At 41.9% G+C, this 17,761-nt stretch overlaps 2 protein-coding genes across 6 annotated transcripts in view; one reads left to right on the top strand and one right to left on the bottom strand.

The window, feature by feature from the left end:
- Window positions 1-211: 211 nt before the first annotated feature.
- On the bottom strand, window positions 212-1,342 carry ch25h (cholesterol 25-hydroxylase). Its single transcript, XM_072557819.1, has one exon. It carries the CDS (start codon window positions 1,259-1,261, stop codon window positions 434-436), a length of 828 nt encoding a protein of 275 aa, XP_072413920.1. The 5' UTR covers window positions 1,262-1,342; the 3' UTR covers window positions 212-433.
- The window catches only part of LOC140463600 (interferon-induced protein with tetratricopeptide repeats 5-like), a 91,135-nt gene continuing 74,659 nt past the window's right edge, over window positions 1,286-17,761 (top strand). For 2 of the 5 annotated variants that reach the window (XM_072557818.1, XM_072557816.1), the window contains exon 1: window positions 1,342-3,252. The gene's annotated coding sequence lies outside the window, so the exon portion shown is untranslated. Of the gene's footprint in view, window positions 3,253-17,761 lie in introns of all 5 variants that reach the window. The other 3 variants (XM_072557813.1, XM_072557814.1, XM_072557817.1) reach the window with 3 other exon arrangements.

Raw genomic sequence — 17,761 nt, 5'->3', positions numbered from 1 at the left:
TTTTAATTGTGGACACTTTAAGCAGTCCGAGACTGTATTAGAATTAAAACATCCCTTAAACCCCCACCAATAAAGGCTGAATCCTATGACTATGATGAACCATTCAATCTTTAAGGCAAATTTATCCTTCAAACACCACACCAATACAATTATATGAAAATTATAATTAGTTTTATTAAATTATAATAAATGTATAAAATTCTATAGCCAATATATTATTCCGATACAAGAAAAACAATATAAAATAGCATTTTTCATGACACAAGTAACGTTTAAAGTGCATTGTAAAGAAACTGTACATTATACAAAGTCAAGTGTTAGTCTTGTACAAATCACCGGCCAGCAGTCCAAGTCCTTCTCCATCAATGTCCAACCCTTCAGGAGCAAACAAATACAAGTCTTTTCTTTCGTTCTTAAAAAGAGTAGGAACAAATCACTGACTCTTGCTGTGTAGTGCACTGTAAGTACCCAACAGTTTGTCCCAGTGAGTAAAGTAAGGCGCATAGTTGGTTTTGAACTTCATGTGGTGGAGGTCGTGGTGAGGAGCCCCTCCGTACAGCCCGAAAGGCACCAGCCTGTGGGTGGACCAGGGCAGGTCGTAGCCGGAGTGGTCCTCCACCGACAGCCAGATGTTGCAGACGAAGAACAGCAGCGTGGTGAGGGGATGGCAGCGCAGAATGACCGGGTTGATGGCGGCGAAGAAACCCAGCGACAGGGTCTCCCAAGCTCCCGAGTACTCGGTGGCCAGGGCGAACGTGGCTGTGTACTTGTGGTGGACCTTGTGGAAGGTGCGGTACAGCCAGGGCACTCGGTGGTGCAGGAGGTGCCACACAAAGTACTGGAAGTCGAAGAGCAGCAGGCAGGCAGCGATGTCCAGTAGGAGGCGGTGCAGCTCGGGGGCTGAGGGCGGCAGCTGGACTGGGCGCCAGTACCAGTGGGCTACCGACAGCGGGAAGATGTAGACCAGGTGGTTGTACAGGGTCTGAGCCACGCAGCTCGCCATCATCCCCAGGCTCGGGTTACTCTGAGCCTGGATCTTGTACTTCCTCAGGGAGGGCAGCTTCTTCGCCAACAGGTCCAGGGCGATGTAAGGCAGGCAGAAAGTCGAGTAGACCACCAAGGAGAAGGTGACTGGGAAGAAAGGAGACTTCATCCATTGCTGCTTGGCCCGCACCAGGTCCCAGACGGGCTGGAGGAGAAGCCCAGTCTCCAGTGGTGTACTCCCCAAGTGGGTAGCGTTGTAACCAACAGCGCTACTCATGACTGCTCGGCGCTGTGACGGTCTGTGTGTGTGTGTGTGTGTGTTGATTTGCTCCACGCTGCACTCTCGCTGCTTTTATTTGCAAAGGGGCGTGACACTTTCTCTTCTACAGTTTCCTCTGTGGAAACATTGATCCCACTCTCGCCATTCTTCCGACTCAGGTAAACAGAAATTAAAAAAAACCTCTTTATTGGCAAGCACCGATCTCTGCCAACAATCAGTGCCAGCAACTTGGCGAAATGTCACTTTATTTTTGTTTTTAGCGTTAAGGCCAATTCGGTTTCCCTTTCGAGACGTGGCCCACTGGATTAACCTACTCGGATCCAAGACTTCGAACGCAATTCCTGTTTCGGTACTTGGTCAATCAGTGAAGGGTGAGAGAAGGGATCAGAGACTCTCCTTCCCCCCACGCCGTGACCGTGTCTGCGCCTGCAGAATATTCCCCCCGTCCCTGGACCTTGTCAACACCCCAATTCGATGTTTAAAGTACAGTCAAGGATTTGCAGACGATTTAACACACACGATCAGCTTTAAACTTGTAAACCGATGATGGATCGGATAATATTTAAAGTTTCCTAACGTGGGCACCAAATCCCATGTATTTAGGCTCGAAATGGAATTGCACCCGCTTGATTGTCCTGGATAGCACAGCATTCAGAACTGGGTTGCAGCTGGGATGTTCAAAACAAGTTGAGGGGAACCTGTAATAAACTTTGCAGTGTTATTGTCTCCCTTTTTAATCTCAAATTCCCCCTGGTGACTCGGCTGGCATTTCTCTAGAAATGTGCCTTTTATGTGCGGACTTGCTCATGTTGTTTTATTAATGTGTGGATTTGCTGTTGTTTAATGTGTGAATTTGTTGTTTTATTAATGTGTGGACTTGCTGTTTCTTAATGTGTGGATTTGTTGTTTTATTAATGTGTGGACTTGCTGTTTCTTAATGTGTGGATTTGTTGTTTTTATGTGTGGATTTGTTGTTTTATTAATGTGTGGATTTGTTGTTTTTAATGTGAGAACTTGTCTTTTTTATGTGATAACTTTTTATTGTCTGTTCTCTTGCCGGCTGATCGAAAGGCTATTTTTTTTTAAAAAAAAAGATAAATTACATATAAAGTACTGGGCATACGGAAAGTAATTTCATTCATTAAAAGGGAAAGTCAAATGTGTTTTGTCCCAGAACACCTTGTGGCACCCTGGTATTTCATTGAGAGATTAAAAAAATTAACTCAAAATATTTCCAGTCATTGGCACCTTACCAAAGCGTTCTCGCATGTTTCTGATTTGAATAACACCCTACAGTGAGCAAATGGGGACTGCTTTCTCTGTTGGATCCTCTTCTTCATGTCTCTCACTGTGAGAGGGAGAACGGTCCACATGTAAACTTAACTGATAGTTATGATTACCATCTGGCAAAGGAAATAAAATGCCAGAAGGGGAGTTTTTAAACAACAAAAAATTAATTAATGTCAAAAGTAAACCTCAAATACAATACGTGAATACAACTGTTTTATCTCACTGTTCATTCATTGTGTCTGGCTCAAAATTCTGAAACCCTACACAGTATATAGCAATATGGTGGTAGTAACTTCAGTCTATACCGCTCTAAAAATATCACCTTATCTGGGGAAGTGATGAATTGATCGCTTCTTGTATTTTGTATGTAACTGTGGGAAAGGCATTGCATTCCAGTGAGGTCCACACCCAAGAATATGTCACCCTAAATGTCCGCAATTTCTATATTTATTACTTCCTTTCCACTACCAAATGCACACAACAATCACTACGCAATCAACCATGGATGGCGTTAACCATGACGAGCAACGCACTGCTTTTCATTTGACAACTCTCCAAGATATTCTCAATACCTATGCTATTGAAACGTGATTCTATTTGATGGAATCAATGGCTTAGCTCAGTACCTGTCGTGTAGTATTGATGGACTGAAAGGTCGTGGGTTCAAGTCCCACCCGTGTCATAACATCCCTGAATTGGTGGCTGTTCATTTTTAAAAGAATTACCTCAGTTTGGATTGACATGTTTAAAGTTTCTGTGGATTATAACTAAGATTGTTGAAAAATTCCGTCTGTCAGCTTTAAGAATGTTTGCTTGTGACTCTGCCTTCAAGTTTCTGTAATTGCCGAAGGAGTTTATATGTTCATGTTGCCGAATTTCGCAGAAGGTTCAAGTAAAATTAAGTTGCTCATTCAGTGCAAAACACCACAAATGTCAGAAATCTGAGCTGCAAACAGAAGATGCTGAAAATACTCAGCACGTCTGGCAGCAGTCCAGAGAAACAGAAATAATCTTTACAACTCGTAACCCTTAATCAGCTTGGAAAGTACAGAGAGAAAAAACAGGTTTTGATAGTGCTAAAGGACAGGGAGTGGGTGGGGGTGTGGCACTTTTGTGGGGGGGAGGGGGGATAGAATAAAAATGCAGTGCTTTTTTCAGGCAAGTGTGATACAGTTCCAAAAGAGACATGGTGCAAGACAACAAATAAATATAATACAAGTAAGGCAATAAATGATGTAATCAGAGAAGGCCTGAATGTGAAAAAAACAGCTCGTCTAAAAATATCATTAAGGACGGTAGGCAGAGGTTGGTATGCCTGGAAGGCTTAAAGTGCACAATGCTTCATTTGAGAAATGTAGGGGCAGAGAGGTCAGGATGAGAGTTGGATGCTTTACAGCATTTTGGACTCAACATTGAGTTCAGCTATTTTAGACAAAGCCTCCACTCCTTTGCAGTTATAGTTAAAAACCTTCAATCTGAAACATTAACTCCACTTCCCTTTCCATAGATAGCCAGGCAAGTTGCATATTTATAGCCTTTTGCTGCTTTTATTACATTCATCACCTAAATTGGAAGGGTACTAATATACTGGCTGGGAGATTTGCTAGAGCTGCTCGAGAGGATTTAAACTGGTAAGGTGGGGGAGTGGCATTTTTGATAAGGGATAGCATTACAGCTGTGCTAAGGGAGGATATTCCCGGAAATACATCCTGGGAAGTTATTTGGGTGGAACTAAGAAAGGGTGAGAAATAAGAAAGGGATGATCTTTGTATTGGGATTGTATTATAGACCCCATGATAGTCAGAGGGAAATTTGTAAGGAGATCTCAGTTATCTGTAAGAATAATAGGGTGGTTATGGTAGGGGATTTTAACTTTCCAAACATAGACTAGGACTGCCACAGTGTTAAGGGTTTAGGTGGAGGGGAACTTGTTAAGTTTGTACAAGACAATTTTCTGATTCAGTATGCGGATGTACCTACTAGAGAAGGTACAAAACTTGACCTACTCTTGGGAAATAAGGCAGGGCAGGTGACTGAGGTGTCAGTGGGGGAGCACTGTGGGGCCAGTGACCATAATTCTATTATATTTAAAATAGTGATGGAAAAGGATAGACCAGATCTAAAAGTTGAAGTTCTAAATTGGAGAAAGGCCAATTTTGATGGTATTAGGCAAGAACTTTCAAAAGCTGATTGGAGGCAGATGTTCACAGGTACAGGGACGGCTGGAAAATGGGAAGCCTTCAGAAATGAGATAACAAGAATCCAGAGAAAGTATATTCCTGTCAGGGTGAAAGGAAAGGCTGGTAGGTATAGGGAAAGCTGGATGACAAAAGAAATTGAGGGTTTGGTTAAGAAAAAGAAGGAAGCATATGTCAGGTATAGACAGGATAGATCAGGTGAAGCATTTGAAGAGTATAAAGGCAGTAGGAGTATACTTAAGAAAGGAATCAGGAGGGCAAAAAGGGGACATGAGATAGCTTTGGCCAATACAGTTAAGGAGAATCAAAGGGGTTTTACAAATATATTAGGGACAAAAGGGTAACGAGGGAGAGAATGAGGCCCCTCAAAGATCAGCAAGGCGGCCTTTGTGTCGAGCCACAGGAGATGGGGGAGATACTATAAATGAGTTTTTTGCATCAGTATTTACTGTGGAAAAGGACATGGAAGATATAGAATGTAAGGAAATAGATGGTGACATCTTGAAAAATGTCCATATTACAGAGGAGGAAGTGCTGGATGTCTTGAAACGTATAAACATAGATAAATCCCCAGGACATGATCAGGTGTACCCTAGAACTCTGTGGGAAGCTAGGGAAGTGATTGCTGGGTCTCTTGCTGAGAAATTTTTAAATGTATTTGAAAAGGCAAGAACTGATTAGGGATAGCCAACGTGGCTTTGTGCGTAGGAAATCATGTCTCACAAACTTGATTGAATTTTTTGAAGAAGTAACAAAGAAGATTAATGAAGGCAGTGTGGTAGATGTGATCTATATGGACTTCAGTAAGGCATTCAACAAGGTTCCCCATGGGAGACTGGTGAGCAAGGTTAGATCTCATGGAATACAGGGAGAACTAGCCATTTGGATACAGAACTGGCTCAAAGGTAGAAGACAGAGGGTGGTGGTGGAGGGTTGTTTTCAGACTGGAGGCCTGTGACCAGTGGAGTGCCACAACAATCAGTGCTGGGTCCACTACTTTTCATCATTTACATAAATGATTTGTATGTAAACATAAGAGGTATAGTTAGTAAGTTTGCAGATGACACCAAAATTGGAGGTGTAGTGGACAGTGAAGAAGGTTACCTCAGATTACAACAGGATCTTGATCAGATGGGCCAATGGGCTGAGAAGTGGCAGATGGAGTTTAATTTAGATAAATATGAGGTGCTGCATTTTGGGAAAGCAAATCTTAGCATGACCAATGCACTTAATGATAAGATCCTAGAGAGTGTTGCTGAACAAAGAGACCTTGGAGTGCAGGTTCATAGTTCTTAGATAGGATAGTGAAGAAGGCACTTGGTATACAATCCTTTATTGGTCAGAGTATTGAGTACAGGGGTTGGGAGGTCATGTTGCGGCTGTGCAGGACATTGGTTAGGCCACTGTTGGAATATTGCATACAATTCTGGTCTCTTCCTATTGGAAAGATGTTGTGAAACTTGAAAGGGTTCAGCAAAGATTTATAAGGATGTTGCCAGGGTTGGAGGATTTGAGCTATAGGGAGAGGCTGAACAGGCTGGGATTGTTTTCCCTGGAGCATTGGCTGCTGAGGGGTTACCTTATAGAGGTTTATAAAATCATGAAGGGCATGGATAGCATAAATAGACAAAGTCTTTTCCCTGGGGTGGGGGAGTCCAGAACTAGAGGGCATAGGTTAGGGTGAGAGGGGAAAGATATAAAAGAGACCTAAAGGGCAACTTTTTAATGCAGATGATAGTATGTGTATGGAATGAGCTGCCAGGTGAAGTGTTGGAGGCTAGTACAATTGCAACATTTAAAAGGCATCTGGATGGGTATATTAATAGGAAGGATTTGAAGGGATATAGGTTGGGTGCTGGCAGGTGGAACTGGATTGGGTTGGCATGGACGAGTTGGATCAAAGGGTCCGTTTCCGTGCTGTACATCTCTATGACTCAATGACTCAATTTACCTATCTTATTCACAACTTGATCAACATGATCCCTTTACTTACAGCAAGATGGTTGCTGAGCACATTTGGTTGGTTGGCTGTCTTGCACTACAGAGTAACTCCAACAGTGTAGGTTCATTTACTGTGGTTACCATGAAGCACTCTCCTTCACGCCTTGCTACTCTCTAGTGATCTTTAGGTTAAACCTTATTAATTGTCTTTCTCTGTTGAGAGAGTATTACGATAGTGACTTCTAATCCAGTGCACCACAATTGACAAATGATACAAAGCAGCAAAGTGTAAAATATGTTTGGGGCCACTTCTTATTGGGGAAATAGGTTGGGGCATTGCCAATTTTCACATGGCTGCAAGCAACCTGATGATGAGAGTGAAGGGGAATGAGTGGGAGGCAGTGCATGATGTTTCAGGTAAATTATCTGGACACAAATGATCAATTTCATTTTCTTTTCCTGTGCATTTCCACACTTAAGAAAAGAGGTGGAAAACTCGGATTTCTCTCCATAGATGCTGCCAGACCTGCTGAGTTTTATCCCAGCAATTTCTGTTTTTAGTTTAGAAATCCTAGATGCTTAAAAGAATCACTGAGTTGTGATAAAGATAGGGGAAATTATCATTCAGTTTTATTGACAAAGATTTTCATTTAAAATGTGAATACAGCGTTTGTGCAAACAATTCTAATTATGTAAGGAAAATTAAATATCAAATCTGTCCATCTACACTGAAGTCAATAAATGACAAAATCAATGTGCTTTTCTCCATCAACATAAATAAATAGCAAATGCTTTTAGATGTAGTCGTGTATTTAAGTACAACGAGATTAGAATACTTACAACTGTGGGGAATTTTTGTGCAACATGTTTTGTTTCACTTTCATGAATCACCAAACCTATTAAGTCTGAAATGAATACAAAAAGGAAATTGAAACTGACAAATGCAGAACAATTGCATTCATAGAATCCCCATTGTGTGAAACAGGCCCTTCAGCTCAACAAGAGTAACCCACCCAGAACCATTCCCCTACATTAACCCCTGACTAATGCACCTAACCTATACATCCCTGAACATTATGGACAATTTAGCATGGCCAATTCACCTAACCTGCACATCTTTGGATTGTGGGAGGAAACCGGAGCACACGGATGAAACCCACACAGACACAGGGATAATGTGCAAACTCCAAACAGACAGTCATTCAAGGCTGGAATCAAACCCAAGTCCCTGGTACTGTGAGGCAGCAGTGCTAACCACTAAGCCACTGTGCTTGCAGGGTTTGTACACAGAGTAAATAGGAAAAAAATTGTTCCCACAGCAGAAGGATTGAGGACCAGAGGACTCTAATTTCACCAAAATAGAAAAGAACCAAAGGCAACAAGAAGGAAAAAGTTCTTTTTAACAACATCATTTGGATCTGAGATTCTTTACTTTAAATGATGGTAGAAGTAGGTTCTTTCATGGCTTTCAGTAGGGAATTGAGTAACTGACACAGAAGGAAAACTAAATTGTGGTGTGAAGGGGAGAAACAAGGGAGTGGGACTAGCTAACTTGTTCTTCCAGCAAGTTGGCATGGATATGAAGGGCTGAATGGCTTACCCCTGTCCTGTAACTATTCTATGATACTATCATTCTACAAGCTTTTCAAAACTGGGTGTCAGGATAAAGCTAGCAACTACAGGCCAGTTTAACTGAGAATGGTGGGAAAGCTTTTAAAGATGCTAATCCAGCTCAAATTAAAAATCACTTGGAGAAAAGTAGATTAATTAATTAAGAAAAACTAGTGCAGGTGTGTTAAAGGAAAATAATGCTGAACTAATTTAGTTAAGTTTTTGATGAGGTAGGAGATAGGATTTATGAGGCTAGTATGATTGACACGATGTGTGTCAATGTTTGAAGTGAGTTTGATAAAGTGCTACATATCAGAGTTCTCAAAAATATTAAAATCAATGGTATAAAGGGATAGTGACAGCATGGATATAAAGCTGACTGAATAACATGACCTAGTAAAATAGCGATAAATGGTTGTTTTTCAGATTGGAGATAAATGTGCAGGGGTTGGTATTAGGACTGGCACTTCTCCTGATCTATGTTACTGACTTAAACTTGGGTGTTTTGTAGAAGATTCAATTTGATTGAAAAATAGTAAATGCAGTTCCTTTATTCAAAAAGGGAGAGAGAAAGAAAGCAGGAAACAATTGGGCAGTTAGTTTAACATCTGTTCTTGGGAAGATATTGCAAACTATCGTTAATGATATTACAGCAGGGCACTTAGAAAAAACTGAGGTAATCTGACAGCGTCAACATGGTTTTATGAAAGGGAAATCATATTTAACCAATTCATTGGGGTTCTTTGATGAAGGAACTCATGTGGTGGATGAAGGAGAATTGAGGGGTGCACCATATTAGACTGCCAGCAGGGATTAAATAATGTACCATATCAATAGTTAGCGAGTTTTTGAGAAGGTTTGTAGCTCAGGTTGAGGTTCTGGATGTAGGTTTGCTCACTGAGTTGGAAGGTTTGTTTTCAACATGAAAACGAACCTTCCAGCTGAGCGAGCAAACTTACATCCAGAACATCAATAGTTATTATGGAAAGTAAAAGCTTGTGGTGTAGTGGTTATCACATTGGCAAGGATAGAAGATTGACTAACTAAGAGGGAAAAACAGAAAGCAGGCATAAATGGGTCATTTTCTGGTTAGCAAGATGTAATGAGATGTACCTCAGGGATTAACCATACAGTCATAGAGATGTACAATATGGAAACAGACCCTTTGGTCCAACTTGCCCATGCCGACCAGCAATTTGCCAGCACTTGACCATATCCCTCTAAACCCTTCCTATTCATATTACCCATCCAGATTGCCTTTTAAATGTTGTAATTGTACCAGCCTCCACCATTTCCTCTGAGAGTCCATTCCATGCATGCACCATCCTCTGTGTAAAGAAGTTGCTCCTTAGGTTCCTTTTAAATCTTTCCCCTCTCACCTTAAACCTATGCTATCTCATTTTTGACTCCTCTAACCTGCAAAAAAGACCTTGGCTAGTCACCCTATCCATGCTCCTCATAGTGTTATAAAGCCTCCATAAGGTCACCCCTCAACCTCCGATGGTCCAGGGAAAATAACTCAGCCTATTCAGATTGCAGATAAAAATGCAGGGACTGGCAATTTTCCTGATCTATATTATTGACTTAAATTTGGGTGGAAGATTCAATTTAATTGAAAAATATTAAATGTAATTCCTTTATTCAAAAGGGAGATAGAAAGAAAGCAGGAAACTATTGGGCAGTTAGTTTAACATCTGTCCTTGGGAAGATGTTGCAATCTATCATTAGAGACATTACAGCAGCGCACTTAGAAAAAAAATGAGGTAATCAGGCAGCGTCAACATGATTTTGTGAAAGGGAAATCATATTTAGCCAATTCATTGGGGTTCTTTGAGGAAGGAACTTATGTGGTCGATTAAGGGGAACTGATGGGTGCACCGTACTTAGATTTCAAACAATGCCCTACAACTAAAACCCTCCAACCCTGGCAACTTCCGTGTAAATATTTTCTGAATCTTTTCAAGTTTCACAACATCTTTCCTATAGCAAGGAGACCAGAACTGAATGCAATATTCCAAAAGTGGCCTAACCATTAGTGTTGAGGTTTCAGCATTTTAGACTTAGAAGGCACTAAAACATAACTGCTAGTATTGCTGATGTGGCAAAGATAGGTTGCAAAGAGGAAGTTGTGAGGAGGAATTAAGAGCCTACAAAGGGGTGTGTATATATATATGTATATATATATATGTTAAATGAATTGACAAAGATCTGGCAAAGGGATTATAAAGTGGGAAACTGTGAAATTGGCAACTTTAGATGGAAGCATAAAAAAGATGCATATGTTATCTAAATTGTATAGTTCTGAGATGCAGAGGGATCTGGGCACCTTGGTATAAGAACTGGAAAATGTTATTAGAAAAACCAACATAATGTTGTTGTTGTTTGTGAGTGGAATTGAATACAAAACTGTGCAGAAAAATGTTCAAAACTCTTCAGTTCTGAAGAAGGGACCCGAAATATTAACTCTTTTGATCCACAGATGCTCCAGGACCTGCTGACTTTCTATAGCAATTTCTCTTTTTGTTCGAAAACATGGAGATTTTGCCTCAGTTATCTGGAGCACAGGCGAGAGCACGTCTAGAGTCCTGTGTGTAGTGTAGGTGTGGGAGGCAACTCAGAGACGGTTCACTAGACTATTCCCCCAGTGGTCAGATTGGCTTATGAGAAAATGTTGGATAAGCTTATATCTACTGGCACAAGAGGCACTTGTTTGAAACATAAGAGATCTTGCAGGCTCTTGTCAGGATGTACCTGGAAAGGAGGTTTCCTCTCGAAAATTAGGGTTGACTGTTTAAAATAAAGAGTTATTCCATTTAAAACAGAGATTAGATTAGATTACTTACAGTGTGGAAACAGGCCCTTCGGCCCAACAGATCCACACTGACCCTCCGAAGAGCAACCCAGCCAGACCCATCCCTACATTTACCCCTTCACCTAACACTAGGCCAATTCACCTAACCTGCACATTTTTGGACTGTGGGAGGAAACCAGAGCACCTGGAGAAACCCCACACAGACACGGGGAGAATGTTCAAACTCCACACAGACAGTTGCCTGAGGTGGAAATTGAACCCGGGTCTCTGGCGCTGTGAGGCAGCAGTGCTAACCACTGTGCTACCGTGCCACCCACTAATGAGGGACATTTTCTCTCAAAGAAATTCATGATTTGTTGGAATTCTATTCCACAAAAGGCAATAAAAGCAGAGCCCTTGAATTCTCTTTTAAGTCAAAGGCAGATAGCTTATTGATTCACAAGGGGTGAAAGGTTACCAGAAGTAGGTGGGAATCTGAAGGTCAGATATGATCTTATTGAATGAGAGAGTGGGCTTGAGGGATCTAGGGGCCTACTCCTGCTCCTATATTCATAGTTAAAATTTCAGTTATGTTTTCTAAATGGAAAGTAGGTACTTTCCACTTTTAGAAAGGCTGGGTAAGTTTTCTCTTTCAGGTTCCACTGACCATACCAACAGAAACTAAATCAATGAAAGTCCTCTGCATCATGTTCAATTAATGCTTCTCAAGTAGGTTCACCCTTACTTTAACCGTGTCAAGCAACAGGAACACTCATTAAGGGAGCTCCATGGGGTGACAACAACAAAAAGTAAAAAAACTGTATAGTATAAAGAAGGGTTTAGAGGGTTATGGGTCAAGTGCTGGTAAATGGGACTAGATTAGGTTACGGTACCTGGTCGGCATGGATGAGTTGGACCGAAAGGGGTGTTTCCATGCTGTACATCTCTATGACTCTAATTGGTCTCCCATGATGCAGTGGTAGTGTCCCTGCTGAGGTTCAAGTCCTTCCTGCTCCAGAAGTATGTAATTTAGACAGGCAGCAGGCTGGAAGAGCACAGCAAGCCAGGCAGCATCAGGAGGTAGAGAAATTAATGTTCGGGTGTTATAGCATTGCTCCGCTGCTTGATTAAACTTTCAACACATGTCCAGGGGATGGGCTACATTCTAACGTGGGCACTGAAAAAACACTGAATTACAGGGGGGTGCATGGTGGCACAGTGGTTAGCACTGCTGCCTCACAGCGCCAGAGACCTGGGTTCGATTCCCGCCTTGGGCAACTGTCTGTGTGGAGTTTGCATGTTCTCCCCATGTCTGTGTGGGGTTTCCTCTGGGTGCTCCGGTTTCCTCCCACAGTCCAAAGATGTGCAGGTCAGGTGAATTGGCCACGCTAAATTGTCCGTAGTGTTAGGTGAAGGGGCAAATATAGGGGAATGGGTCTGGGTGGGTTGCTCTTCGGAGGGTGGGTGTGGACTTGTTGGGCTGAAGTGCCTGTTTCCACACCGTAAGTAATCTAATCTACCTCCAGCCAGCTAACTGGCCACCAGCTCATTCAGGAGCTTTGGTAGTGCCACCCAGAAAGGTGGGATGGGGGAACATCAGAGAATCAATGCTCCCTAAAAAGAAGTGGATGAAGGTGAGCAAATACAGATTAAAATTCAGAGGGCCAAGCATAGTGAGGAAACCCTGGGCGGAGGATTAATTACTGGGGCTTTGTTTCCTGCATGAGGCTCCAATGGGCTCCTGGTCTACTGCAGGGAGGCCAACTGTATGTGAAAGGCCCCCTCTCCATGATTCAGGAGGATGTCCTGGAATCAGCCCTGTAAAGCACAAATCTTCTGCCCACATCTATGGAACAGATCTGTCTTACTGCCTACTTCTGAAGATCCACCTCACAGGTATACCTACCTCTGCGTCTATGGGATGGTAAAACTCGGCCCCTTTAAGAGTTTGACTGAACCGTTGCAGGAATCCTGATTAAGGCTTGTGTAACTTCAAGATTAAAGTAGGAGTTCAGGGAGCCTCTTGTGGTACAGTGGTAGTATCCCTACCACTAGACTGGGAAACCTGGGTTCAATTCTTGCCTGCTCCAGGGGTGTGTAATAGCAACTCTGAATGGATTGATTTTTTTTTTGAAAAGCTGCCTTTGCTTTAGATCCTGACATCCTTGGTTAAACCTTGTCAGCTAACAGTGTAGTGCTAGTTGTCTGTCTGCTTGATGTGTTCCATTTTCTCTGTGGGGAATACTTGCAACCTATGCTTTCTTTGAATGGGTTAGTTCAGCATTGGTTATCTCACACACATTCGCTGTAAGTTTACCTTTCAAATACACTGTATAAGAAAGGTATCTGAGTCCTTGTCCAATTCATTGCCATCTATAAATTAAACTACCTTGCTTTGAGACAGTAGATGGAGGCCATTCATGTTTATCTGTGACAAAACAGTTAAAACAAGGGAAATATGGCACTTTACAATGACTGTTTCCTTATAGGGCCAGGGTTAAATAATATTTGTTTACTAATTACATTTCCCTCCAATTTCAATCAGTTTCTTTCTTCAATGAAATCCTTCAGCTGCTCCTTTGTCTTCATCCTGACATATATTTTGACTATTCAACTATTCCTTAGCCCAATGCTAAGTGATGTTCACTGTTATCTTTACTTGTATAACTCTATTTTCCTTTTTTTTCCCCTCACTTAAAAGGCAAATTTTAATCTATGCTATAGTACCAGTCTTCCCTTCATACACATGCCACTGACATTGCCACTGGCACTCTAAATGCTGCCCTCTCATCAGTCCTACTCACATGCTTTTAATTCAACTTGCCGTCCTGCATGGATAGCTATGGTTACTCCAGGCCATACTTGCCAATTGCTTTACTTTGGAAGGTAAATGTTTGTTCTTACAGTTCGAGTGAGGTCAAAGGACAATATTACATCATTGTCACACAAGGTGCCACATTAGTGATTTTATATGTGTGGTGTTTCAACTCATTCTCAGGGTGATGGGCCAGTTGTTTTATCTTGCGTGAATATTCAGAAGGTAATTAAGACTCTATAGTGTTGTTGTGGGGCTAGAGTTACATAGCTCAAGACTAGGTAAGAACATTGTTTCTAGAACATTGGTTCTTAAAATTGCTATTCAAAACCTTCACAGTCACTTTTACCAAGTTGTTGCTTTATGTTCCTAAAGCATTTTTGAAATTTAAGCTCCCAAACTGCATTGGTGTAGTTTGAGATCCTATTCTCTATGTTATTTGTATACACTCCTTGCTGCTCAGTGCAATCACACACTCTTCTGGATCAGAAGGTTGTGACTTGGCCCTATTGAGAACAATATTCAGTTTGCTGATCTAGCTCAGTACACAGGACCGTCATTAGACTTGTTGTCTTTCAGAAATGAGACTTAAGCTAGGGACCCCTTTAGCATTTCAGGTGGATGTGAAAGTCTAATGCCACAACATTAAGAGCAGAGCATTCCCCACCAAGTGTCTTGGCTAATATTTATCCCTCAACGTACATCACTAAAACAGAAAACCTCATCAGTTATCTCATTGTCTTTGTGTCTATTTCCATATTTCCTCATTTCCTCTGCTCGAAGAAAGGGTTTAATAAGATGCTACCTGAACTGGAAGGTTTGAGCTATAAGGAGAGGCTGGACATGCTGGGACTTTTTTTCCCTGGGGTGTGGGAGACTGAGGGTAGACCTTATGGAGGTCTATAAAATCATGAGAGACATAGATAAGGTAGATAGCCAACAGCAGGGGAGTCTAAAACTAGATGGCGTAGGTTTAAGGTGAGAGGGGAGAAATATAAAAGGGTCCGGGGGACAATTCTTTCCCAGAGGGTGGTGAGTGTCTGTATCAGGTTGCCAGAGATAGTGATAGAGGCGATTACAATTTTGACATTTAAGAAATGTTTGGACAGGTACATGGATGGGATAGGTAGAGGGGATATGGACCAAATGCAGGCAAATAGGACTAGATTAATTGTGAAAACTGGGCAGCATGGAGGGCCTGTTTCTATGCTATAAACCTCTGTAACTCTATGACAGCATCATCACGGCAGGAAATGAGAAAGACATTTTGCACAGAGCCACAAATCGCAATCAGCAATATGATAAAGACCAGATAATCTGATTTGTAATGCTAAATCAAGGGATGAATGTTGGCTAGGACTCGGGGGATAATTTTTCTGCTCTGCTTTGGACAGTAATGAGGACATGTTGTGTGAAAAGACCTCGATTAAGGTCACACTGCATCTGTGACAGTGCAGCACTTCCTCAGTACTGCACTGGTGTGTCATCCTTAATGTTTATGCTCAGGTCTTGCAAAGAAACTTAAATGTACAAACTTCAGCCTCAGAGGCACTGAATCACCATGAAAACAAGCAGGGACTGCCCATGCAACTGACTCATTCTCTATTGCAAATTAGCTCTTCTTAATAGCAACAATCATTTGTATTTAGAAAGCCTTTTTTAATGCCTGGGGGAGTCATAGGGGTGTGACAAAATAAATTTTCACACTACACAGCGCAAGGAGATATTAACGCAGATGGCAAAAATCTTGGTGAAAGCGTTAGAGTTTAGGAAGCTTCATAAAAGAATAGAGTAAGGTACAGATGCAGGGGTTTGAGTAGAGAATTACAGAGCTTAGAATCAAGAAAGCTTTAGCACAACCAACGTACGGCGACTAAAATCAAGGATGATCAAGAGGCTTGAATTAGATCAGTGAAAATATTTTGGAAGGCTATATCTAGGAGGGTGTCAGAGTGAAAGTGAGGGGCAAGGCTACACGGAGCACCTCAAGATAAGGATGAATATTTTAAATCATGTTATTGCTTCTCGTGCAATGTGCAAAGCTGGATGTGAATAAAAGTTTAAGAACAAAGTTTTGGATGGCCTTATGTACAGGAGGTACAGTTAGTAAGTTTGCAGTTGACACCAAAATTAGTCATGTAGTGGACAGTGAAGAAGGTTACCTCAGAGTACAACAGGATCTTGATCAGATGGGCCAATGGGCTGAGGAGTGGCAGATGGAGTTCAATTTAGACAAATGAGGTGCTGCATTTTGGAAAGGCAAATCAGAGCAGAACTTATATACTGAATGGTCAGGTCTTGTGGAGTGTTGCTGAACAAAGAGACCTTGGAGTGGTAGTTCATAGTTCCTTGAGAGTGGAGTCACAGGTAGTGAAGGATAGTGAAGAAGGTGTTTGGTATGTTTTATTGATCAGTGCTTTGAGTACAGGAAGTGGGAGGTCACATTGCGGCTGTACATGGCATTGGTTAGGCCTGTTTTGGAATACAGTGTTCATTTCTCCCTGTTCTAAGAAGGATGTTGTGAACCTTGAAAGGGTTCAGAAAAGATTTACAAGGATGTTTCCGGGGTTGGAGGATTTGAGCTATAGGGAGAGGTTGAATAGGCTGGGGCTGTTTCCCCTGGAGTGTCGGAGGCTGAGGGGTGACCTGATGGAGGTTTATAAAATCATGAGGGGCATAAACAGGGTGAATAGCCAAGGTCTTTTCCCTGGGGGTGGGGGAGTCCAGAACTCGAGGGCAAAGGTTTAAGGTGAGAGGGGAAAGATATAAAAGGGACCTAAGGGGCAACGTTTTCACACAGAAGGTGGTACGTGTATGGAATGAGCTGTCAGAGGAAGTAATGGAGGCTGGTACAATTACATCATTTAAAAGGCATTTGGATGGGTATATGAATAGGAAGGGTTTGGAGGGATATGGGCCAAGTGCTGGCAAATGGGACTAGATTAGATTGAGATAACTCGTCAGCATGGACGAGTTGGACCGAAGCTATCCGTGCTGTATAGCTTTATGATTCTTTCCAGAGTGCAATGTGGGGGACCTGGTAGACATGCTTGAGAATAGTCTAGTCTTGAAGTTGTAAAGCATGAGTGAGGGTTTTAACCACTGATAAGCTGAGATGGAATGAAGTCAGGCAACATTACGAAGGTGGAAAGATGTGGTCTTGGTGACGATATGGAGATGTGGTTGGTTTGCTCAGCTCGCAGTTACATGTGACGTTTCAGGTTGTGAAAATTTGGTTCCAATTCAGGACTAATGCCATGGAGAAAGCTGAACTTGCTTTGCTAGTTTCACTTAAAATGGTGTTTTATCTCAATGATACTTCATCAAAGATCTTAGGGCATGGTTTCCTCCTGTCAGTTACAAATGCCACTTCAGAAATGTGTGTAAGACTCATCAGACAAGATCCGATCCTGTGGCTGAAATATCCCCCTGTGTTGTTTCACTCTATGATCTAACACTGGGAGAAAGTGAGGGCTGCAGATGCTGGAGCTCAGAATCGGGAATGTGGTGCTGGAAAAGCACAGCAGGTCAGGCAGTATCTGAGGAACAGGAGAATCAACGTTTTGGGCATGATTCATGATGAAGAGCTTATGCCAGAAATGTTGATTCTCCTGCTCCTCGGATGCTGGCTGACCTGCTGTGCTTTTCCAGCACTACACTCTAGACCATGATCTAACACTATATTTTAGCACTTTAAGTAGTCTACTATTTTATTTCTATCTCTAAGTTAATTTCCCTTACTCCAGTACCTCAAATTAAAACTTACCCTTGTTTTTAAATCTCTTTCTGATCTTGCCCAAGCTGCCTCTGACATCACCTCCAGTCCTTGTTCTCAATGGGACTCTGCATTC

Source organism: Chiloscyllium punctatum, chromosome 38 (assembly GCF_047496795.1).
Source record: "Chiloscyllium punctatum isolate Juve2018m chromosome 38, sChiPun1.3, whole genome shotgun sequence".
Taxonomy (NCBI): Eukaryota; Metazoa; Chordata; class Chondrichthyes; order Orectolobiformes; family Hemiscylliidae; genus Chiloscyllium; species Chiloscyllium punctatum.
Note: the sequence above shows the minus strand (reverse complement) of the source record. Positions and strands in the feature narration are given on the sequence as shown.